The sequence below is a fragment of the Chiloscyllium plagiosum genome, unplaced genomic scaffold (assembly GCF_037043375.1).
Source record: "Chiloscyllium plagiosum isolate Xiang-an unplaced genomic scaffold, Cpla_swu_hap1 HiC_scaffold_8, whole genome shotgun sequence".
NCBI lineage: Eukaryota > Metazoa > Chordata > Chondrichthyes > Orectolobiformes > Hemiscylliidae > Chiloscyllium > Chiloscyllium plagiosum.
Window position 1 is genome coordinate 69,369,310 of NW_028270146.1, and position 24,722 is coordinate 69,394,031.

The 24,722-nt window shown below is 38.3% G+C and overlaps 1 protein-coding gene across 7 annotated transcripts in view; it reads left to right on the top strand.

The window, feature by feature from the left end:
- The window catches only part of baz1a (bromodomain adjacent to zinc finger domain, 1A), a 63,380-nt gene extending 38,970 nt beyond the window's left edge, over positions 1–24,410 (top strand). For 4 of the 7 annotated variants that reach the window (XM_043697867.2, XM_043697865.2, XM_043697868.2 and 1 more), the window contains exons 22-28: positions 1,628–1,729; positions 6,104–6,351; positions 6,438–6,646; positions 13,135–13,625; positions 20,103–20,257; positions 21,277–21,364; positions 21,869–24,410. In XM_043697867.2, the coding sequence (XP_043553802.2) occupies positions 1,628–1,729; positions 6,104–6,351; positions 6,438–6,646; positions 13,135–13,625; positions 20,103–20,257; positions 21,277–21,364; positions 21,869–22,065 (1,490 nt within the window). In that variant the 3' untranslated portion in view covers positions 22,066–24,410. The remainder of the gene's footprint in view (positions 1–1,627; positions 1,730–6,103; positions 6,352–6,437; positions 6,647–13,134; positions 13,626–20,102; positions 20,258–21,276; positions 21,365–21,868) is intronic. The other 3 variants (XM_043697869.2, XM_087989947.1, XM_087989946.1) reach the window with 3 other exon arrangements.
- The last annotated feature ends 312 nt before the right edge of the window (positions 24,411–24,722 follow it).

A 24,722-nucleotide genomic window follows, 5' to 3' on the forward strand; every position in this document is an offset into this window, starting at 1 on the left:
AACTTTCTCACTCTACCCTGTAAGAGAGAGATCATCAGAGCAGGTAACTTGATCTAGGGGGTCCACATTTCTTTGTGACAGGAATCACCATCTGTTGTCTATTTTAGATCTGGCCTTACACAGCTGAAAGTTCTGACAGTTAAGTCACAATTTATTATTTAACTAGTTTTAGGGAATTGTGAAACTGGCCATCGCCCAATAGTACATACATTCTAACAGTTTTTTTAACCTGTTGTGACAAACAGGCTGCTTTTAATTGGAAATTTATTGTCATTTTTATACACTGTTTACAAAACCCCATCGTCTATCATTGAAGGAAATCAAAATGGGACACAGCAGTGCAACTGAAGAATCAATAACTTATTTCATATAAATATCACAAATATTAAAAGGGATACTTTGGATTGACAGCTACTAACCAGAGTATCTATACCCTTCATGATCATGCTGATGGAATTAAAGCAGGCTGAAGTGCTTCCATAGCTTTTTAAAAGAAAATCTTCGAATCCAATCTGATCAATGCTTAGTAAACAATTGAGGAAGGTAGCACCTGTAGAATTGCAAGTCTCAAGAAAAGCTTTTGTGAAAATTTGTTGACAGTTATTTTAACTTGCGTTGTAGAATTCTGGTTAACAAATGATCTGTAAATGTTTAATTTCTGTGCACTCAAACACATCTGCCATGGTTTTTTTGGAATGCCCAAGGTGCTGAGCCAGCTTCCTTAATGCTGTGTAAAGCTGTCCACCTTTTTTGTGTTATATAATATCAACCATTATTGTGCATCTTGTCTGCATCTTCAGCTGTACTTCTAATTAAATCTGAACAGGGCATTCAAATCAGCAATCCTGAAAGTTTGAATATTGTGAGTTTAAATCCCAACAATGCACTGGGTCAGTGTGGGGATTGAACCCACAATCTTGGCTTTATAAGCACCACGCTCTCTCCTCCGTCCAAGGTCCTGAAGGATCCTTCCACATCCAACAGAAATTTACCTGTACGTCCATCAATGTCATCTATTGTATCTGTTGCACCCGATGTGGTCTCCTCTACCTCTGGGAGACAGGACACCAACTTGTAGATCGTTTCAGAGGAATATCTCTGGGACACCACACCAATCAACCGTACTACCCTGTGGCTGAACACCATGTCCCCCTCCCATTCTACAAAGGACATGCAGGGCCTGGGCTGCCTCCATCACCAAACCCTAACTACCTGACACCAGGGGGAAGAATGCCTCACCTTCAGCCTTGAGACCCCGCAGCCACATGGGATTAGTGTGCATTTCCCCTGTTTCCTCATTTTCCCTCTCCCCACCTTCTCCCAGTCCCAAGCCTCCAACTCTGCACCACCCTCTTGATCTGTACATCATCTTTCCCACCTGTCCGCTCTCCACCCTGCGCTCTGACCTATCACCTTCCCACCCACCTTTATCTTCCTATTGTGTTCTCAGCTACACTCCCACCCCCACAATTATGAACCAAACGTTGGTTCTCCTGCTCCTCGGATGCTGCCTGACCACCTGTGCTTTTCCAGCACCCCACACTCAATTCAGCAGACCTATTGCTGCGGTTAGTGTTTGACTTCTAATTAGACTTTTTTAAACTTGAAATGTTTTTACATCAAATAGGAGATTCCGATGATGTAAAAAAAGAACAAAAAGATAAAAAGAGGAAAGATGATAAGAAAAAGAGAGACGAAGATCAGTTCAGTGAAAAAGATGGTGTGTATTGTAAGTGTTGAATCACTTGATAAGAATACTGAAAATGTTGAAGTATAAGTGTTCGGTTTGAACTTAGCAAGAAAAAGCTGCAATTATATTAAGAAACAATGAACCTTGAAACTGTTTGGTTGCTTGCAAATGAAAGTAAAATGGACTCCTTCATCCTGTTGTTAGGCTAGCCACAGGAAATGGCACCAAAATCCTGCATTGTCAGAAGTAAAATGTGACATCAATCCAGTTTGCAACAAGTGTATTTTAACAATTTTCTACAAAATGATGGAAGATCATTCTTTAGTGCTGTCTCATAACTGCCATATATTTGGCCATTGTTTACTGATGCTTGCATGTTTTAAAAAAAAATCAGTGGATGGTTGTTACAATCCTTAACTGATGAACCAGATTCCTTTTAGTTAATACATTAAAAATAAAATATTTGCACTGATGGACATCAGTTAAATTTTGTTTTTGGCATTTTGGTTTTGTGGCCTACAGTGCATACAAGTCCTTTTGAACATTTAAGAACCCACTACCAGCCTCTGACATGGTGTGGTGGTCTTAATGATTTTTATTTTAATTGTGAATTTGTCCAGTGTGCAATCCAGTTTTTAATTTTGTTGTTGATGCATACTCATGAAAATTACACAAGTTTAACAGAAATGTAGACTCCGTTACCAGGGAGCTGTAACGTAGATTCATACGACATAACATTAATTGCTTGGAGTCCAGTTAAGGATCAAAAATAGGTGGGGAGAGGGTGGAGAAAGGAAATGCTATTCCATTAAAACACTTTTCTAAGCATCACGAGGCCGAGGAACAACAGTTCTAACTTAGAGGTAACTGTTTAGTTAGCACTTTAGTGTTAATTAAACAGGTCAATTACTTGAAAATTAAGCAAGTATTTTGAGTAAGTGTTATTGATATGACAGGATTGCTGAAAACTCAACACTTATATTCCAAGGCACCGGATACACAGTAAGTACTGCCAAATACTTGAGCTCTGTTTCTGAGCTTGGTGAGTGGCAAGAGTAGCAGAGATTTATGGAACATGGTCATTCTGCACTTGCTGAACTCAGGAGCAGACTGTCATTGGTCACAAGGAAGCACAACCTGTTTGCGTGGCAAACCCGAACTGGTATTTGGTAATTACCAGTGGCAAACGAGGTAGCCAGAAGCATACTAGTGCATTGAGATGCTTGGCTGTTCAGTAGCGGTACACATGCAGGAACCTAGTTCAAAGGAATTCAACAGTCAGAAAGATGAGCAGATGCTGCTACAAATACAGACATCGTCCCCAAATCACTTATCTCTGCAGCAGGGGGAGTTGGTCATTTAGTAAGATTTATGGCTGACTTTTTTTATTTCTAGTGGCTTTAATTCCACTAGTGACCCTACCCCCCATTACCCTCTGCTTGCAGATCACAAATCTGTTTGTCAATAGATTTGTGACAGTTGAAAGAAATTGCTCCTTTTCTCTCTAAAATGGGAGCCCCCTTATTTCGAAATTGTCTCCAGAAGACGTAGGAGAATTTGGCCATTTTAGCCCATTGAGTTTGCTCTGCCAGTTTATCATGGTTGATGTTATTTAACCCCAATGTTCTGCCTTCTTCCTGTAACCCTTGATCCCCTAACTGATCAAAAACCCATCAGTCTCTGAATTAAAGACACTCCGGTCACTTGGCCTCCACCGCCTTTAGCAGCAATGAGTTGCACTGATCAACCACCCTCCCACTGAATAAATTCCTCCTCATATCTGTTCGAAAGGATCACCCTTCATTTTAGGGCTGGACCTGCGGATCCTAATGGGAGTATCTCTGCATTCATTCTGTCCACATATACATTGCCTCACAAGGTGGAACATCTTTGCAACGTATACTATCGAGACCACTCAGATTCTTGTGTGTTTCAATAATATTTTGCTTATAAATTTAAATATTGACAGGCCCAACCTGCTTAATCTTTCCTCCATATGTCAACTTTTTTCGTGGAACTGAACCTTGCAACCCTTCCCTGAACTGCTTCCATTGCAAACATACTTCTCAAGGTGACCAAAATTGTCATACTCCAGGTGTGTTCTCACCAATATGCTTTACAGCTGTAGCAAGACTTCCCTGCTTTAACGTTCAGGTTTCCTTACAATAAAGGTGGTCATTCTGTTTGTCATTTTGGTTACTTGCTGCCCTGCATCCTGACTTTAATTTACGTAAAAGGGCACCAGATCTTGCTGTACAATAGAATTAGAATGTCTCCATTTTAAATAGTCAGCTTTTCTATTCCTCTTTCTGAAAAGGACAACATCAATTTTTCCACTTCACATTCATCAATGAAATTTTGCTGACTTGCTTCAATTTATCCGTATTCCTTCATTGAATATTTTGTAACCAGAAATTGCTTTTTTACATTTTCATTTTCATATCCCATGTTTGGCTACAACTTTATTCTTCTAAGTTATACAATGTTTTGACATCGACTGACAACTATACAAAATCAGGCCTTTCTACCTCTACATTCACAACAGAGTAGAATTAAAAACTTCAAAGACCCTCAAAATTGACCCTAGTGGTTTTGAAGCAAACCTCTTGAATAACCAATCCTGTACCCTGCTAGCAATGAATTTTAGTCATCAGGTTTGTAGTTTAAACAAAAGACTTAGTGATTTATTTACAATTTCGTAACTTTAAACAAAATGCGGAAGAGCTGGTGTTGGACTGGGGTGGACAAAGTTAAAAATTTCACAACACCAGGTTATAGTCCAACAGGTTTATTTGGAAGCGCTAGCTTTCAAAGTGCTGTTCCTTCAACAGGTGGCTTTGAAACAGGAGCAAAAGATTAGTGTCATGCAACTGAAATGATATGTTGAACAAACCTAGATTGCTGTTGGGTCTTCCACCTTGAGTTGGTTTGTTCAACATATCATTTCAGTTGCATGATACTAATCTTTTGCAATAAATTGTCTTATGATCCTGTTTCAAAGCCATCTGTTGAAGGGACAGCGTTTCGAAAGTTCATGCTTCCAAATAAACATGTTGGATTATAACCTGGTGTTGTGATTTTTAACTAAAACAAAACAACATAGTGATACAATGTCTGTCTTTGATTGGGCTGAAAAAGTTTTTGATTTCAATGTACACAAGATAGACAACAGTTATCGGCCAGATGACTGAAGTGGTTTTCATAAATCTTTTGTTTTTGTTAAAATTGCTATCACCCTTAGTTTAAGACATGAATACTAAATCACACAGTTGTTTTTATTTCCTTAATGGAATAATAATTTGACAGTTAGAAATAATTTAGTTGAATTAGCTTGCACCTCTGCTCTCGCAAATGAGGATGAAAAAATAAGAGATCAATATCAGGATGAAGAAGTGTTGAATAGATATCGAAGGAAATAGCAAAGTCTTGAAGCATTGTTATTTGGAATGCACATGTGCTTATTCTATGATTGAGCCTCTGGGAAGCACTGCATGATAGTGAATAACATAGATCAAGCTATAAAATTCTTTGGGAATTTAAATTAGACATTCTAAACTAGACATTCATTCGAAGGGATAGAACTTTCCTAAGATGTGTGCACAGGATGTCTTTAATTGGTCTGTTTCTACAACAGACGAAGGAAACAATGCTGAATCACTTTAAGGGAATCAAGTAAGGCAAATGGGATGTGTTCTAAAGAATCTGTTTGGCTGAAGACACAATTTATATTTAACTTGGTTAAATGGAAGGATTAAAAAATCCATTTGTTGAAATATCAAACTGAGAGCCAGTTTTGATATTTGCAGACTACTTGAGCTAGATCCTTCTCCAGCTAAAGATTGGTGAGGAAAATAGTGAATGGCTAATACTTGGTTTGCAAATAAAGCATGAGGCATCCAAATGTCTGTAATCGGGAGAAATTAGAATTTGAAGAAAGTGGCTTGACGCATGAAGGCAGGATGATGCATACAAAGCAACATGTTCTCCAGATTGTTTTTCAAGTTTGTCTGGTTTGGTTGTTCTCAAAAGGCTGTCTTTGCACATGGCCGACAGTGTTTTGGGTTGCTGTGCAGTTTAGAGGAACCAATAGGTGCAGAGGAAGTTTTTTTTTCTTTTCAGTATTAATGTCTGATATTTGAGTTCTTGTTCAGAAGACACTTGCCCACTTTTGTTAAAAATGGGGCTTCCAAGTTTTGTGTTCTGGGGATTCTACTTTGGCCACATTTTGATCATGTTATTGTCATTAGTATTCAAATTATGCTGTTACAGTGAGCACTTGCTCAATGAAATGAAGTACTAAATATCAAAACAATGTTAATATGGCTGGTGTTCTGTGGAAATACAACTTGTGAATGAAATTTGGTTTTAGATTCTTTGAAGTGACTTAACTAAAATTTTTACATTGCATTTTAGATGCTAGTGATGGTGGCAAAACACAGAAGACATTATTAGATCGGTGGAGAGAGTCGCTTGTGGCTTGTAGTAGCTTAGCTCAGGTTTTCATTCATCTCTCTACACTGGATCGCAGCATTGTATGGGCAAAATCTTTGTTAAATGCTCGTTGCAAGATCTGTCACAAGAAAGGAGATGCAGAAAACATGCTGTTATGTGATGGATGTGATCGAGGATACCATACGTACTGTTTGAGGCCAAAGGTTAAGGTTTGTGTACACACGGTGCAGATTTTTGTACCATATAAAATTATGGTTGCTCAGTCATATTCTTGAAAATTACCACTTTCTTTCAGATCATTCCAGAGGATGACTGGTTTTGCCTTGAATGCAGACCAAAGCAGCGGTTTCGGCGACCAATGGCCAGACAACGACCGTCTTTGGAAAGTGAGGAGGAAGACCTGGCGCAGGTGGAAGATTTGGAAGAGCAGTTTATGGAAGCAGGCAATGCGGAAATGAGGTCATTGGAACAAAATGAAACCAAAGCAAGTGAATTGGAAAAGAGGTATCGAGTATAAAATCATATGTTGGATTTTAAGTGTAAGTTTTTATAATGGGGTAAGAAAATGCATCACAGAAATTAAGATTATCCAATACAATTTCTAACAGATGGTAACTATTATTCAGATTTGGAGGCAAGTATTTTACTTTTTAAAATTAATTTCAATAATCAACTTTAATTAGTGGTGAAAATCACTTTAAAATCCTACTACTGTTGAAATTTGCCCCATTGAAAAAGCTCTGAACTGAAAGCTTGGCAGTTGTAAGAATAATTTTGTGGTGGTAGATAGTTGAGTCTCGACATAGGGTTTTCTGAACAAGCTTGTATTAAGCTGATGGGCATGCATGGTGACCCAATCTGATGGAGATGAGGTAAATAACAGTCATGGTAGGTTGAGAGAAGAGAGCTGTCTGTGATTTTTGTTGCATTCTAGTATTAATTCACTCGGTGGTCCTCCAGATTTGTTTTATTAAGTGCACAAATTGGGAATTGCAATGATTACAGGTGGCATTTATTATTATTGACTTTTTTTCCACGTCTATTTTTTTTTAAATGGTGTTCCACGTGCTTAATACAACCACTGTTGCATGCTGCTGTCATCTGTAAACCACTTTCTCCTCCGTTGGCTTCACCTCCAGTGCATCAAGCTCTTAACTTTTCTCGTCCATTCAAATCGAAACCTCTTGTAACCATTTACTCAAATTATTGCATTAGCTGTTAGACTGCAAATGTTGTACAGTGTTATAATCGAGCTTTCTTCAAATATTTGTCAAGTTAGTCTTGATAATTACACTTGATGCTTTCAGTCCCTGCAGCATAAAAATGCATGTGCACACAAGATCAAGTTTCAAATTCTAAATATTTCATGCAAAACTTAAGGTGAAGTTCCACAATCCTGTCAATAAAGCTAGTTGAATTGAGGGATACAATAATTGAATAGTTCATGTTTCAACTGTATTGACATTTAAATATTAGGGAATCTCAATTGTTCGCTGTTGCGTTACTAATTAAATATCATCTGGCTTGTAGTTCTTCCTCAAAAATTCAGTCAGCTCGCCCTTAGCCTTATCTCCTGCTTGTCAAAGTCTACTTTTAGATACAATTGTAATGCACCAAGGCAGGTGGTTGTTTGCTTTAAGACTTGTGTATGAACTAAGGGTTGCAGAGATATGGGACAAATCTGCAGAGACTTTGAAAGATTTCTTTCTTTGAGATCCAGCATTTTACAACTGTGAAATACTGTGTTTTCCCTTTTTATGGAGAGCAAAGTTTTACATTATAGCATAAGTTCTTATCCACTTCAGCCTTCATTTGACTCTAAATTGCAATAGCCATACTTAAATTTGTGATATTGCTAGGACCATGATTCTTCAGAAGAAATTATTTTCAATTTAACAGGCTTGATGAGTCCTGGTAACTTTATTGTACTTGTTGATTGTGAATCAAACTCCGTGTCACCTACCTTGTATAACAAGGCTAGGTTCTTAACAATTGGCTTGTTGACAGTTGGTCTGCTGAGTGCTCCAAAATGGATGTCAGCTGTTTAACAAGCTGCTTCTGCTTTCCTTTTAATCTCACTGCTGGCTGCCACTATTTTCATGTTTCTTTGCAGCTGCTTCCATCTATACTGTTTATTGTGCTACATTAGTGTCATCAGCATCCTTTAATTTGCTGGTGCAAATCTTCTTTTATAGATATTTTTATTGAAAATTTAACATTTTTACAAGTTTACAAATAAAAAACCCCAAGTATAAACATTGATATACAATTGAATCTTAAATAAATAATAACCAAAATTTATCAAACAGAAAAAAGAGATACCAAGAGAGGAAAAAAAAACAAAACTCAACTAACTACCTATCTAACCTACAACTAACCAGAGTGTATAATTAAATCTCTCACATTATTCAGGGAAGAATAAAAAACCGACGAATAACACAGAAATTGGGTAGTGAGATACATGCTCGGAATGTGTTAACATCAAGTCATAACAAAACCCGTATTCATGCGGGATTCCTCTCCCAAGGGGCCCCGGACCAGCCAGGTTCACCATCTCATTTAAATAAAAGTCCTTATTAGGTCAAAATATCTATTTATGTAATTCAAGAAGGGCTGCCATATTTTATGGAATAATTCGGTCTTTTGGTGTACCATATTTGTAAGGAAGTCAAGGGGAATACATTCCATAATTAATCTGTGCCAATTTGAAAGTCCGGGGGGCCCTCGGCCACCCAGTTTACCAAAATATTTTTCCTTGCACAGAAAGAGAGAATAGAAAATAATCTCTTCCCGTGCATATCCAGGGAGGGTAAGTTCGAAAAGCCCAAAAGGAGAGATACAGAGTCCACTCTAATTTCCGTTCCTAAGATTTCTGTCAGAGCACTTGCTACTTTAGTCCAATATCTACGGATCTTATGACGGTCCATAAGCAATGTACAAACCTCTATTTTACATTTTGGGGCACATTGGAGATGCTCCTGCCTTAAATTTTGCCAATCGGTCCGGTGCTATATGGGCCCTATGAAGTATCTTCAACTGAATGACCTGAGTTCTGTTGCAGATGGAGATTTTTCTGGCGTTTTCCCAAATGTCATTCCACATTTCTAGAGATTTCCAGTCCCAAATCCTGATCCCATGTTTTAAGCAGATTGTCCATATCTCCCAATATTTCATCATGTAATAAATGAAAAATTGTGCTGATCGAAGATACCCCCATTGGCCATACCAGACTATGTTCTCTATCTGATTTATAAAGGCTATCTAATAGCGTAGTTGTCTTCTGTATGTAATCTCTAATTTGGAAGTTTTGAAAGAGATCACCATTAGGTAATCCAAATTTCTGGTGCAGCTGTTCAAAAGACATCAGGATCCCTTCTTTAAACAGATCCCCTAAACAGGAGATACCCCTGGATCTCCAGACTTTATAAATGGCATCTGTAAGCCCTGGTTGAAATCCCCATGCTCCCACTATCAGAGCAAAGGGGGATGTTTTGAGTTGCCCTTATTTGCCGCATTATATTCTAAGCTTTAATTGTATTTAGTATTATAGGGATTTGACATTGATCTGGGATGCTTTTCCTCTTGTCTGAAAACAAGAGGTTAATAAGTGGGCATTTTACTTGAGAAGCCTCGATGTCCAGCCAGATTGGGTCTTGTCTGACCCACGATCAATCGGCTATGTAGCTTAATAGGGAACTTAACTGATATTTCCTTAAATCTGGGAAATCCAATCCTCCCCTTGCCTGTGGAAGCTGTAGCTTCAGCTTAATGAGGGGCCATCTATGATTCCAGATAAAGGAACCCAACCAGCCATATAATTTACATTGTGCCAGCCTTGGCAGCATCACCAGAAGCATTCTCATAGGGTATAGGAGTCGGGGCAGGACATTCATTTTAATTAGTGCTATTCTACCTTAGCCAGGAAATTGTAAGGTCTCCCCATTGCTGGAGGTCCTGCTTTATCCTTTCCAGTAAATGCACAAAGTTAGCCTTGTGTAACTGACCAAATACTGGGGTAATAAAAATGCCTAAATATAAGAAACCCTCCAGCGACCGCCGAAAGGGAAAGTGTGCTCCGTCCAATAAGTGGGGTATCATAGCAAGGCCACCTATTGGCATAGCCTCAGATTTTGAGAAATTAATTTTATAGCCTGAAAATACACTAAATGTATTAATAACTTGGATTAAGCGAGACACGGACATCAGGGGAATTACTGAAATAGAAGAACATCATCTGCACAAAGGGTAATTTTATGTTTACCTGTACCAATCCTCGGGGCTGTTATATTAGGGTCAGGCCGTATAGCTTCTGCTAGTGGCTCAATTATTAGCGTAAATAGCAATGGCGAGAGAGGACATCCCTGACTGCAGCCCCTATCCACACTGAAGCTATCCGAGCCTTATCCATTGGTAATCATAACTGCTTTGGGATCACTATACAGTGTTGAAACCCATTTGGTAAACACCTTTCCAACGCCAAACCTTTCCAATGTGTAAAACAAATATGACCGTTCAACCCTGTCAAATGCCTTTTCCGCATTTAATGAGTCTACTAGTCCTGGTATCTTTCCCTGATGGCAGGCTTGAATCATATTCAAAACCCTTCCGACATTATTGAATGATCTATGGCCCTTAATAAACCCCGTCTGATCTTCCTTTATGATGTGTGGCAATACCCTTTCTAGCCTCAATGCTGACGTTTTAGAGGATTTTAAAATCTACATTTAGCAAGGATATTGAATCTTCTGGGTCTTTTCTTTTTTAAAGGATAAGAGATATTCGCCTCTTTCAGCGAAGGCGGAAGACAGCCCTGACTGTATGTGTAGTTATACATGTCCATAAGTGGACCAGCCAATATTCCCCTCAATGCTTTATAGAATTCAGCTTGAAAGCCATCTGGGCCCGGTGCCTTACCGCTCTGAAGTTTCCTGATTGCATCAAGTATTTCTTGGGTTGTTAGGGGAACATTCAGGACCGATACCTGTTCCGGAATTAGGTCCGGAAAGGTCAGGTTTTTAAAAAATGATTGCATCCTCCTCGCCCTGTCTTCACAATCCTGTGATTTATATAAATCAGAATAAAATTTTCCAAAGATTGTGTTAATCCTTTTATAATCATGAATCAGAATACCCGCACTTTCCTTGATAGACGTGATAGTTTGAGGGGCCTTCTTTTTCTTTGCAAGAAATGCTAAGTATATAACAGGTTTATTGTCAAACTCACATAACCTTTGTTTTGCAAATAATATTTCCCTCAGTCATTTGGGTAAGTGCGGTGTTTAGAGCTGTCCTAAGGGCCGTAATCCTTTGTAACTTGATAAGTCTGTCAGCGTATGCTGTTTCAGCAGCTTTTAAGTGAGCTTCGAGCAGACGCTATATTAGATTAGATTAGGTTAGATTACATTACAGCGTGAAAACAGGCCCTTCGGCCCAACAAGTCCACACCGCCCCGCCAAAGCGCAACCCACCCATACCCCTACATTTACCCCTTACTTATCACTACAGGCAATTTAGCATGGCCAATTCACCTGACCTGCACATCTTTGGACTGTGGGAGGAAACCGGAGTACTCGGAGGAAACCCACGCAGACACGGGGAGAACGTGCAAATCAGTCGCCTGTGGCCGGAATAGAACCCGGGTCTCAGGCGCTGTGAGGCAGCAGTGCTAACCACTGTGCCACCGTGCCTCCCTGTTGTTTTTTTCTGGGTCGCTGAATATGAAATGATCAAACCTCGCGCGTAAGCTTTGATGGTCTCCCACATCATTGGGTTGCTAGCTGTACCTGAATTTCTAAAAAAGTTTTAAATTCTTGAGAGAAGTACTTTACAAATTTACTATCTTTAATCAGGAAGGGGTCCATATACCAATGCCGGGGGGATGTCTCATTGTTCATCGCCTTGATTTCCATATATACAGCAGCGTGATCGGAAATTGCTATACTGCCTATTTTACAGGATGATATGGAATTTTAAAAAATAGAGGGGGCAAAACACACACCAAATCTAGCTGGGGAGGGTGGGGGAGGGGTTCCTGCCCGCTGAGAACTGCGGGCTCCCTTCCCTCTCGTCATTTTTAGAGGAGAATGGATTGTTTAAATTGAGTACTGAGCAACTAATTACATTAAGTAAAAACTATTTTAAATGATTTGGTGAGTGTGGTGGATGCAGGTGGCCCACTTTGCCCAAGTCTTGGGAGGAGCACTATAGACTCAGACTTGCTAGGTCACCGTCATCTTGGATCCCTGTCTGGTAAAAAATTTTGAGGCCATGAAAAAAAGTTGTATGCAAAAATTGGTGTGCATGCCATGCCCATTATTTTGTACTCTGTACCACCTACCCAATTTCCTGTCGAAGCTAACTGGTTGCATTTAGTCAACTTATGTGCATTATGATGTCTGCTTTGTGTGAACTTGACAAATGTTGTCTTAAAGTACACATACTGGGGGAAACTCCATAGTTTTACATAAAAATTTCAGTCCAGTTCCTTACACACTTATGTATAAATCTCTGCTGTTTCGCTCTCTGGGCAGCTCATTTGTCCAAACACTCAGCCATTCTGTTATCAGTAACAGATGCTACAAAGTTCCCCACAACTGAGATTATGCTAATTATCTAGTTAGTGTGTCACTTTTCAGTGTCAGTTGCTCTAATGTCTCAGGATTACTGAACATATTGGGGATCTCAAAGAACAGATCTCTGAAAACACCTTTCTGTGCTAGTAGTTTGGGGAGACAGCATATAATTAGGACTGTATATTTTAAACTGTGTCAGAATTTTTTTTTTGGTTTGGATTCTGAGTTGCAATGGTAAGATCTTTATTTTGAAAGCTTGGGACTGTATAATTAACATTCTTTGAACTGTCATTGAGTTTCATCTCTGCAGAATATAAAGTTCTAAACTCTTCTGTTTGGTCACTCAGATTGGTTCAGCTTTGCAGCAAAGGAATCATTCCCTTGTACATGTCATTTGTGCATGTTCTGTTTCCTTAACCAGACAGCCACGAAGAGGAAGACCTCGGCTTAAACTGCAAATCAAGGGCAAAAGAGGCAAATCCAACACTGCAAAAAAGATGGGTAACCAACACAAAGGAAAAAGAAGATATACTCCTCGCAATCAATCATGTTCTGCCAAATTAACTGCAGGTCCTGGTAGAAAGCGTGGCAGAAAACTGGGAAGGAAGCCAAAATCTGCATTAAACTCTGAAATAAAACCACTTCCCCGACCATATCGTCGTGCTAAATCCTGTCAAATAAATGAATCCTTCAGTGAAGTGATTACACGCCGTAAGCGACGAAAAGGTCGGAAGATTGCTACCAGCACTCCTGAATGCAGCACTTCAGCTCCTCTCAATGTTAGCTTATCTGATATGGACCTCTCGCAGAATGAACCCATAAGAAAAAAGAGGAAGTACACACGTCGTGTACAGCAGAACCCAACCCTGGTGGTTAAAACAGGCAAGAGGGGTCGAAAACGTAAATCTGCAGGTAAGTGTTCAAGTTGTGAAAGTAATACAATAAATGTTTGTAAGTAGTTTGAGATGTTATGCGGTGTATAGCACTGAAATAAATTAGATAAGTATCTGATTAGTAATGTTTTCTGACTGCTTCCCAATCTCTGTATCCTTAATGTACATCTTAAAAATATATAGTTTGTGCATGGTATCTTGGAACACCAGCAAGGAGAGCCACAAAATGGACTTGCCAGCATTGCTCCATTCCCGGTTTCCCTAAGAGATTGATGACAAATGAGGTTTTATAATCCAGATTTTGTTTAATTCTCCGAAACTAATGGTATTAATAGCACCATGTTTGTTCATTTGTTAGCATAAAATCTCAGAAGCAATAAGTTTTCCAACAGCTAATACTGTTTATCTCTAGAAGTGCTTTGAATAAGTATTTAAACTATTTTCTAATCACCATGTTCAGAGATGTTATTACACACCTCCAGAACAGGTGGGACTTGAACCCGGGTGTCTCAATCCAGACACAGGAACTCTGCCACTACTCTGCAAGAACCCCCTTTGGATAAGTATTAAACTCCATGCCAAGTAAGGAGCACCTGTCCCAGTCAATCAAATTGATTTTATGGGCATAAACTTGTACAAATTAAGACAAGTCAGTGTGACAATTTTCATTTTGCTCAACTTGGAAGCAGTTTTCACAAGCTTTGAAAGAAGTTGAGTCATTTTGAAAATAACTATTTAGTCTTGCTAAATTTGATTCTTGAAAACATTAAAATCTAAAATTATCTATGCTGGTTTTCAAAATAAAAAGCTTCAAAAAACTTTCCTGTAAATATCCATTGGGAAGATTAGTGAAGTTTTCAATAATGAATGTGTTGAAATATTGTCTAGCCTACACTCCATCTTCTATGGTCAGCAGCAACTGTATTAGAATAAACCTTTAACAAAAAGATTCCATGCCTTCAAAACAAAGGCTACTACTATGCTGAAGATATCAAAATGGCCATAACTTGGAAAAATAAGTTTTGAGACTTCATAAGATCAAAATATTAAGGAAAGGGGAGTATACGTGAAGAGTTCCCATAGGTAGAGTCATGTGATCTGAAGCTCTTGCATAAATAGTGGATGAAAGGCTGTTCGTGAAGATGAACATGACCAAAATGAAATTGTAGGTTCAGCAGCTGCGAGAGGGATTTATGATTTCTTAAAATTTGATGTACTGGAGTTTGGGAAAGGAACTAAAAGAACTATGGGTTAATAAAAGCAAAGTGCTTGACAGTCTCTGGTCTGGCAACATCTTTGGAGAGAGGTACAGTTAATGGTTCAATCCCAGTAATCAAATGCCAAGTGGGTTTTGGTATTTTGGAGCTGGAGTGGAAGATCTCGAAATACTAGCGAGGACACAAGTGTGGAAAGAATAATTAGAAATTAATTACAAGAGGCAGATTGTATTCCAGATGTAGAGGTATGGTGCTGAGTGACGAGCTGTTGAGCATTGAATGAGTTACTAAGATTTTGTGTAGTCTGATTCTGATGAATTAACAATGAAAAGCTATTTGGTGCAGTTTTTAATAAGGAAGCAAATACAGGCCATTCTGCTGTAACGTGGCTGTTGTGTTCCTCTGCAACCTCGCGCTATGGAAAACTGCTACAGGAAATCATGCTATAGAAGAACACGAATAAAAATTTGCTATACCCATTCAGTAGAAAGTTCATGTTATCCAAAGAATGTCCACAATTCACCAGCTGCATTACAGCTAATTCGTGCAAATGAAACCAAAGCAGAACAACCATATGCAACATCTCTGGTATTTCCAATTCTGACTTGAACCAAAAGAACATTAGATTCATTTTGATCCTGATTCAATTAAACCTTAGAAGATTTTCCATCATTGAAGCACGCAGTCACCTAGCAGATTACTCTTATTCCTACCTGTAAAGATTTCCTTTTGCTATAGCAATTCCATTCTTACTACTTCAGGTTATTCTTGGCCCCTTGAACCTTCATCAAAGCTTCAGCATACTTTAATGGAATTATGTGTGGACATGCAGTTTTATGTAATGAACTTTATTTGCATTTTGTGGTCAAGCTTTGTACTTAGAACCATATTGGCATCTCTATAGCAAGCTTTACATTACTCATTGAAGTAACATCAGAAAACATCTTTTGTCCCCAGGTCCTGATTGATTTTCATTAAGGGGAAGGAATAGACAGGCTACATGTTCCACATGATCATCTGTCCATTGTTGCATTGCTGTTCTGGAAGATGGGGCATTCGCCATCCCAAATGTAAAAATATTGGGGAACATGATACACAGTTTGGCAGCTGCTGCTGTCAGGCCTAAATTCTGATATTCCAGAGAGTCTGCACAGGTTTTGGTATTTCCTTCGGGGTGGAAGCTCTTAACTTGGACAGGATAGGATTGGACTGGGTTCTTTGAAATATGCTTTAATTCAACTGTGTGAAGTTTAGATGGAGTAAATAGGTGACATGTAATTTTTTATTGGAGAGATCTGAAATCAGGGTGTAGATTTTAAACTAATTGGTAGAAAGGTTAGGAGGAGAGGCCCATAGCCTGAAGAAGTGGTCAAAATGGGAGTTTGTGCCCAATCTTAAAATTCTTTTTTTTTTGAGCCTACTATTCAGTCTCTTATTTGTAAATCTCCCCATCCCAGGAATTGGTCCAGTGAACATTTGTTACTCCTTGCAAGTCGAGTATATCCTTAGACAGGATAACAAGTTTTCACTGTATTTGATGTTGTGCAACCTGAGATTCAGTGGGCGCATGTTTTGAGGGAAACAATGGGAGTATATCGTCTCCTTCCACTAAGTTTTTTTTTGTCTTCTGTAAACATTAACCATATATTCTAAAACTATTGCCCTATCACCAATCACCTTTTGTTTTCAGAGTATTTGACCTTTGAGAATATCTTATTTCTATATTGTAACTTTAGCCCAACCATTTCTAGAGTTCATCTTTGTGAAGGAGTCCTTCTAATCATACTTGCCTCATTTTTTGTTTTGTAGAGCTGGCGTATCTAATCTGGAATGTTGGCATGGTTTAGGTTAACAAGCAATAGCATCCTCAAGTACCCTACACTTTCTCTAGCCCTCTAGGGGTTATTCTATTTTGACAGCTTTATGAACTGGAGCGCCTACCTTGACTGTTCCATGAAACAGCATCCTTTGTCCTACCAAGGGTTTCCATAAATATCAAATTAGTTCTGAGGGATTAACGTTTTGCTCAAACTAGAGCAAGGCGATAGTTTCATTTGTATCAGAGGGTTATTGGATCTGTGTGGCATTTCCTCAATACAGTGTGTCAGACTTCTAAAAGCAAACTACAGCTGATGCCTGAAATCTGTGCAAACACCCAAAATGCTAGAGAAATATAGCAGGATTGGCAGAATCTATGGAGAAACGAAGCTAATATTTTGAATCTGATGTGGCTTCAGAGTTTGCATGTCATCCTGGATTTTTATTTTGAATGTCCTGCAGTGCTACTTTGCCTGGAAACCTCTCAATCAGGTTATAGTTCTACCAGCAGAGCCATAATTGACATTTGTGCATTATTCTTCCTCAGTCTCTGAAGTATTTGCATGGTTGGTCACGTGATCTGCCTGTAACTCAGTAAGTTTGTCTGTTTTGAACTGGGACTGGAGTATTTACAGCAGTGGTTTTTTCTGTACTGTGAAGTGATTCCTCAAGTCCATTCTCGAAACACCTCTTCTCTTAACAATAGCATCCATTATCAACTGTAATAATAGCTTTTTTTCTACACATGAATATCAATGCCTTCCTCCTGCCCAGCACCCCGAAACACCCCTGGTCTCTTGCTCCAGGGATGCCCACCTCTGTTTTAGGACAGCACTTAGTAGCCAAGAATGTTTAGGACCTTTCGAAGTTACCAAAGCAAAAAAAAAAATTCCCTCTGAATGCGAGCATTTGTTCTATTTAATGCTAAGCTGAACTTCAGGCCTCACCCTTCAAGAACAAAGATGGCGTTCTCTTCCCCTCAATAGCATAGGTTGTTGTCACCTTCCCTGAGATGTTAATCTCTTGAAACACTCAGCATGTGTTTATAATTTTTACATTTTTTTAAATTTTATTATGCTCATGAAACACATCTAAAATTCTTTTGTAGTATCCTATCTGGCATTAAGTCTTGCTCACCTGCTGTTCCTGTACCACATGTACTGGCTCAGTTACATAGCAACTCAGTTTTGAAATGTGCATTCTTTGGTGTTAAAACCTTTCATGACTCTGCCTTTTCTCCCTAGTGCTCTGCATTCCTCTGATTTTGTTCTCTTTGCACATCCCCCTCTTTCAGTGTAATTCCCTAACACACACCACCTCACCCTTTCAGTATTTCTGAACGCTATAATGTGATGAAACTCTCGAATTGCTGGTGGGGTGAGGAAGAATCTGTATATAGATGACAAATCAAAATTGTTTGAAAGTAGAGTTTTTAAAATCTGCTTGCTCTTGGAACATTTTAAAACTTGTTTTTAGAATTTTGCACATTTTTAATGTAATTCAATCTATATTGCCTGATGTTTACTGAACCAGAGCAAGGAATGAATAAACTAAGTCCCCACTTAATGATCTTGTTAATAAAGCCACTGGTTAAAATGGCCTCACCCTCTGCCCTGTCATCTTGCTTTTGGTGCTGGTTTTGCCCAATTTGCACTGAAGTAGAGGGCTCCATCTAGTGGCAGTTGATTATTATTTTTGTGGAACTGACCAATCGCTGCCACTAGGTAGAGCTTTGTCCATTGAAAAATATTCAATGGTGAGTGTATTTTTTTACATCGTGCACTTTTATTTTAAATTATTTCAGCAGGAGTGGACAATTTATTTACTGTTTGAACAGGGCATTTTTTTCCCAGGCGAGCAATGATTCAAGATCCTTAATTAAGTCTTTAACTTGTCGAGGTAATGCAAATAGAATTAAGGAGAATCCAAAGGGCTTTTACAAACACATTAAGAACAAAAGGGTAGCGAGGGAGAGAATAGGGCCCCTCAAAAGATCAACGTGGCCTTTATGTGGAGCTGCCGAAAATGGGGGAGATACTAAACTAGTATTTTGCATCAGTATTTACTGTGGATAAGGACATGGAAGATATAGAATGCAGGGAAATAGATGGTGTATCTTGAGAAATGTTCATATTACATAGGAGGAAATGCTGGATGTCTTGAAACGCATAAAAGTGGATAAATCCCAGGTCCTGATGAGGTGTACCCTAGAACTCTGTGGGAAGCTCTGGAAGTGATTGCTGGGCCTCGTGCTGAGATATTTTATCATTGATGGTCACAGGTGAGGTGCTGGAAAACTGGAGGTTGGCTAACGTGGTGCCACTGTTTAAGAAGGGTGGTAAGGACAAGCCAGGGAACTATAGACCAGGTGAGCCTGATATTGGTGGTGAGCAAGTTGTTGGAGGGAATCCTGATGGGCAGGGTGTACATGTATTTGGAAAGGTAAGGACTGATTGTTTAGTCTCGTTAGTGAGTTTGCAGATGACACCAAAATTGGAGGTGTAGTGACGGTGAAGAAGGTTACTTCAGGTTACGACAGGATCTTGATCAGATGGGCCAATGGGCTGAGAAGTGGCAGATAGAATTTAATTAGGTAAATGTGAGGTGCTGCATTTTGGGAAAGCAAAACTTAGCAGGACTTATAGACTTAATGGTAAGGTCCTAGGGAGTGTTGCTGAACAAAGACCAGTCACAAGTAATCAGGATACTGAAGAAGGCGTTTGGTATGCTTTCCTTTATTGGTCAGAGTACTGAGTACAGGAGTTGGGAGGTCATGTTGCGGCTGTACAGGACATTGGTTAGGCCACTGTTGGAATATTGCGTGCAATTCTGGTCTCCTTCCTATCAGAAAGATGTTATGAAACTTGAAAGAGTTCAGAAAAGATTTATAAGGATGTTGCCAGGAATGGAGGATTTGAGCTATAGGGAGAGGCTGAATAGACTGGGGCTGTTTTCCCTGTAGTGTCAGAGGCTGAGGGGTGACCTTAGAGGTTTACAAAATCATGAGGGGCATGGATAGGATAAATGGACAAAGTCTTTTCCCTGGCGTGGGGGAGTCCAGAACTAGAGAATATAGGTTTAGGGTGAGAGTGGAAAGATATAAAAGAGACCTAAGATACTTTTTCACACAGAGGGTGGTACCTGTATGGAATGAGTGGTCAGAGGTAGTGGTGGAGGCTGATACAATTGCAACATTTAAAAGGCATTTTGGATGGATAAACGAATGGGAAGGGTTTAGAGGGATATGGGGTGGGTGATGGCAGTTGGGACTAGATTGGGATGGGATATCTGGTCAGCATGGACGGGTTGGACCCAAGGGCCTGTTTCTCTGTTGTACATCTGATTCTAAATCCAGATTCTGTCATTTCTCAAAGTCATGATCTTAAGGAGTCCACCATAACCTTAAGACACAAATGTGCTTAGTCTGTGATCATGTAATTTATTTGTTTTTGGTTGAACAGACACTGTAACACAAGTATCAAAAGTAACGGGAAGTCGGAGAAGTTCAAGTCGTCACTCTGGTATCCATGAGCTTTCTGTTTGTGAACAGTTGATAGTTGACTTAGTACGACATGAAGACAGTTGGCCATTTCTGAAACTGGTAAACAAAGCCCAGGTACATGAATTATATTATAATTCCCTATGTTATCAAAATTGTGGCTGTTCAGCTGCACTGGTAGTGTCCCTATTGCTGAACCAGGAGGCCCACGTTTTGGTTCCAGAATCTGTTTTTAAAAACCATTCTTTGAACACATTGATTAGAATATATCAATTTAGTGTTGAGATTTGGTACAGGTGACTGATTTGAAATATAAATGTTCTTTAATTCAAAAGTTTGATTTATGTATGTACATGATTATTGGCTCCTTGCTTTAAGTAATAATGCTGACTTGCCTATTGGATAATATATCAAGTAACCATTTTTAACTTCTAGCCTCCTATTGTTATAAATATTCTTTGAGTTTGATTTAGATTTGTTTTGATTATGTGAAACAGGGTAGTCATCTGTCAGAGGTAGTACAGTGTTTCAAGTTATTCACTCCCATCTGGGGAGCAACCCCTTCAAGGCCGTGTTGCAGATTCTCAAGTTCCCAAATAATACTACATCTGTGCATTCTGTGTAGACACTGGGTTTCTAAGACTTACCCTTTAGTCAAAAATTATGGAATCCGCTTTCTCTCCAGTTACATTTGGAGAAGTTGAAATTCACTCCTTCTGATTTGTTTAGCTATTGCAGAATTGCCAAATTGGAAACTCCTTCTACCAATCTGTGCCATAAACATTGTGCAAAAAAATCCAAAATTGTGCAGGACTGAAGAAGTACCTTCAATGGTTCACTATGTTCAGTGATTCTAAGTTGGATGTCACCCTAGACCAGAAGTGTATAAAACATGAAAGATTTTTTTGGCCAAAGTCAGATGTGAACTTTTGCATAAGATTGGCCATTACTTGTTTGTATATGCTACTTGGAAATGTCATTATTGAGCCATTAGATTTAATTAGCCTTTGTCAGTCAAGTTTTTTTTCAGTCCCTGAAAAGTTTGTTGCAGTTGAATCCATTGAATATCTTAAGATAGTTTACAGACAAGAGGAGAGTAAAGTACCATTAACATGGCAGTTTTCTTTCTTTTACAGGTTACTGATTACTATGATATTATTAAAAAGCCAGTTGCCTTAAATATTATAAGAGAAAAACTAAACCGATGTGAATATAACTTTGCATGTAAGTTTTTTTTAAAAGGTTCACTTACCTTTTTTGTTCATTTTCAGTCCTCTTATTTTAAAGTAAGCTATGGCTTGTTTACATTTAGTCAGTTAGATGTCAATAAAAATCAGTTTCAAACACTGGATTACTAAGAAAAGGCATTCTGCAAACAGTGCAATGAGTGACCAGGTACTGTATCTGCTAGCTGCAGGAAGAATTTTAATCAGGCTAATGATAGAAATGCCAGGGGATCTTAAACTTGAACCATTTTCTGAGTTTAATGTCACATCTGAAATGGATCATCTTTATTGATGTAGAATCCTTACCTCATGCAGAGCAGTATTGGTCTAGATAATGTAGAATTTCCGTTATTACATAGTGTGTTGGTGCGGTTATACTTTTGTGTTCAATGATATTAATCTTCTGTTACAAAACTATATCATCCCATTCTATTGACCATAGACCTGAGAGTTCTAAAAGTTCTTTTAAAAAGTCTAGCTTGTAATTTTGTTTCTTTTGCAGCGGATTTTATTGATGATGTAGAATTGATGTTTACAAATTGTTTTGAATACAATCCGCGAAACACAAGTGAAGCAAAAGCCGGAATCAAACTACAAGCCTTCTTTCACAATCAAGTAGAAAGACTGGGATTGCCAGTGAAATCTGCAAATGTGGACCATCCACCACAACCACCAGTTACTAAAAGGTCAAGAATATAAGGTTGTTCAGTGGTGTTGCTTTAAATGGGAGCATTTCAAAATGTAAGGTGCTCCACTTCTCTTTTTTTTAAAAAAAAAACTAGAATCATGCCACAGACTGCCTTGCCCTTTCATGAACTGCAATAACTTTTATTTTACGACCTTTGAAATGCGACCTGCACTGGACTAAAATTCTTTCTATTGTTGAGCACTCAGGAAAATGTAGTGTGAAGCTGCATTTTGCTACAGTAAATTTGTAGAGATTTCATAATTTGTGTATATTGGATACAGTACTGTTTTACTGAATGACTTTTGTACTTTTTGAAGTAACATTCATGGATAGTGTCTTCCACCAAACACAGGGTAAATGTTATACTTTTATAAATAATTGTGAAGCTCTCCTGCGTACCCCTTTTTGTGAAAATATGGGTTGTTAATTTGTTTCAGGAACAATCAGTCACCAAGTCAAGTTACAACTTTTGTTTTTTAACTAAAAATGAGGTTTTCAAACCAACAAAGAATGTTACACTACACAAGTGACAATTGTATATCATTTCAGTACTGTACATGTTTCATGCTGGTGCGAATGATTGGTCTGCCATGAAATAGCGTAAATATTTATTCAGTGTTGAAAACAATTTTGGAATGTTGAATTTCTTATTTATGAAATTTGTAATTGAAACTTGGAGAAGATTGAGGTTTTTCAGCTCCAGCAGTTTCTTTTTTGTTTAAAAAAAAATTGCTTTCTAATGCCTAATAAAATGTGGAATCCTGAGACCAGATTGTCATGTAATGTTTCTGGCATCAGTAATTTTTGAATTTGATAATGTGGTTTGCTTTGTTTTTTTAAAAAAAAGCTTCTTTGTACAAATAAAAAGTTTTAAGTTGATACATTTTGATACTTGAATGTGTGACACTAGAGACCTTCAGTGGAAGACGAATATGGAGTTGCTTACCAATGTAATTGAAAAAATTCCTCAATTGTGCTTTCTTGAATACCTCAGAGCTGCCTTTGAGACAGCTGCAGTATTAATACTTGGCCGTGTGGGATATTGTTGTACAACTATCAACCTTTTCAATAATGAACTAGTGATGTTGTAATAAATACTGTCTTTCAGTAGGCAGTGTATTTCTGTGCAAAACACAATTCTGTATCAATGCTAATTACAATTCAGATATTGAATGCATCAACTGCACTCCATCTTAATTATATTATGTATTTGACTGTGTACTTGAACTGAAGACCAAAAACAAGTTGAACAGTCTCCATCAGAACTTCCAGTGTGATTTATCTAATGACCAGAAAACCTAAATTTTGCATATTCAATTTTCTGAAAGGCAACTATGCAACGTTGTTACCTTCGGTATAATTAAGTTCAATCGTTCCCATTTTCTCGGTCAAAAGGTACTTGTTCATTTGAAGCATATAAGATATCATAGCAATACTTGACTTTTGTACTCCATCCTAAGTAAATTATAACGGAGCAGGAAACATACACCGCCAACTCCTTTCCACTCGCCATACCTCCCTCCCTCCTTCACCCCTGAAAGCAAACATACACGTAATTAATTTGTTGCATCCAACTCTAGCTGAAATTGGAACTTGGAGTGGCTGACCACTTTTCTCCCTTCCTGTTTTACCACAAGGATTTTTTAAATCTATGTAATCCTGCTTAGTCATTACTGTGAACATTAGATATTTGACTTGCATTAAATCATTCCATGAAAAAAATGTAATTTGTGGTTTGCTGCACTTAAGTCTAAATTTACTAAAACTCAATTGTGCAAAGCATGTTTGAGACTAGAAAATGTACATGTGCAATTAATAAAAATATATTGATCTTGGGTTTGATTGTCATAAAATTTGAAAGGGTTTTTTCTGAATGGAATTGACATTTGGAACAATACTGCTGTGAAAAATGGTCACGCTCTTGAGGTTTGAGCTAAAGCACATTGTTGAAAAAATAGTTTACAACTTGTGCAATATCTGATTTTTTAAAAAATTCTTGTTCTCAAACTGTGCCACTCTTAATTACATGCAGTGGCTGTTTAAGTTTGTAAATTCAGCCTCTTCAGCATGTGGGTTCAGTCTCATGATGGCTGCTGTAAAACAAGCTGAACCCCCCTCACTCCAAAATGACTGGTTATGCATTAGTATGACTTGTGTAATGAATAGAACCCAAATCTTGAATATGCACTATTTCCAATCTTCTAAAAGGCAACTGATTATGATAAGGGACCAGATATAAAGAATTCAAGTTACTTTATTTTAGTCACCTCATGAGTATTGAATAATGGTTTGTAGAAAATGTAATCTCTGCTTCGTTTCTATCCTTGTAACAGAAAATAAAATCTTCTATACTTGTGATGGCTTTTGTTTTAGTGAATCTCTGCACTTCCAGACCATGGTTATCTTAGACCCCTGACAGTTTATCACAATGTAGACATTCCCTTAGCCCCCACAATCATTTTGAAAGCTTTGCAATTGATTAAGAATCTACTTTTGACCACCTCTATCCTACAGTAAGAAAACAAATTGACATTCTGACCCCTTCCCTCACTGTGCCTCTTCTCCTTTTCAGAAATTGACTACTTTATACCATTGAGCTAGATCATGAAAACTCTACTATTTTACTTCCTTTGCCCACCTTTGTTTCATATTGTTTGATAACCTTGCT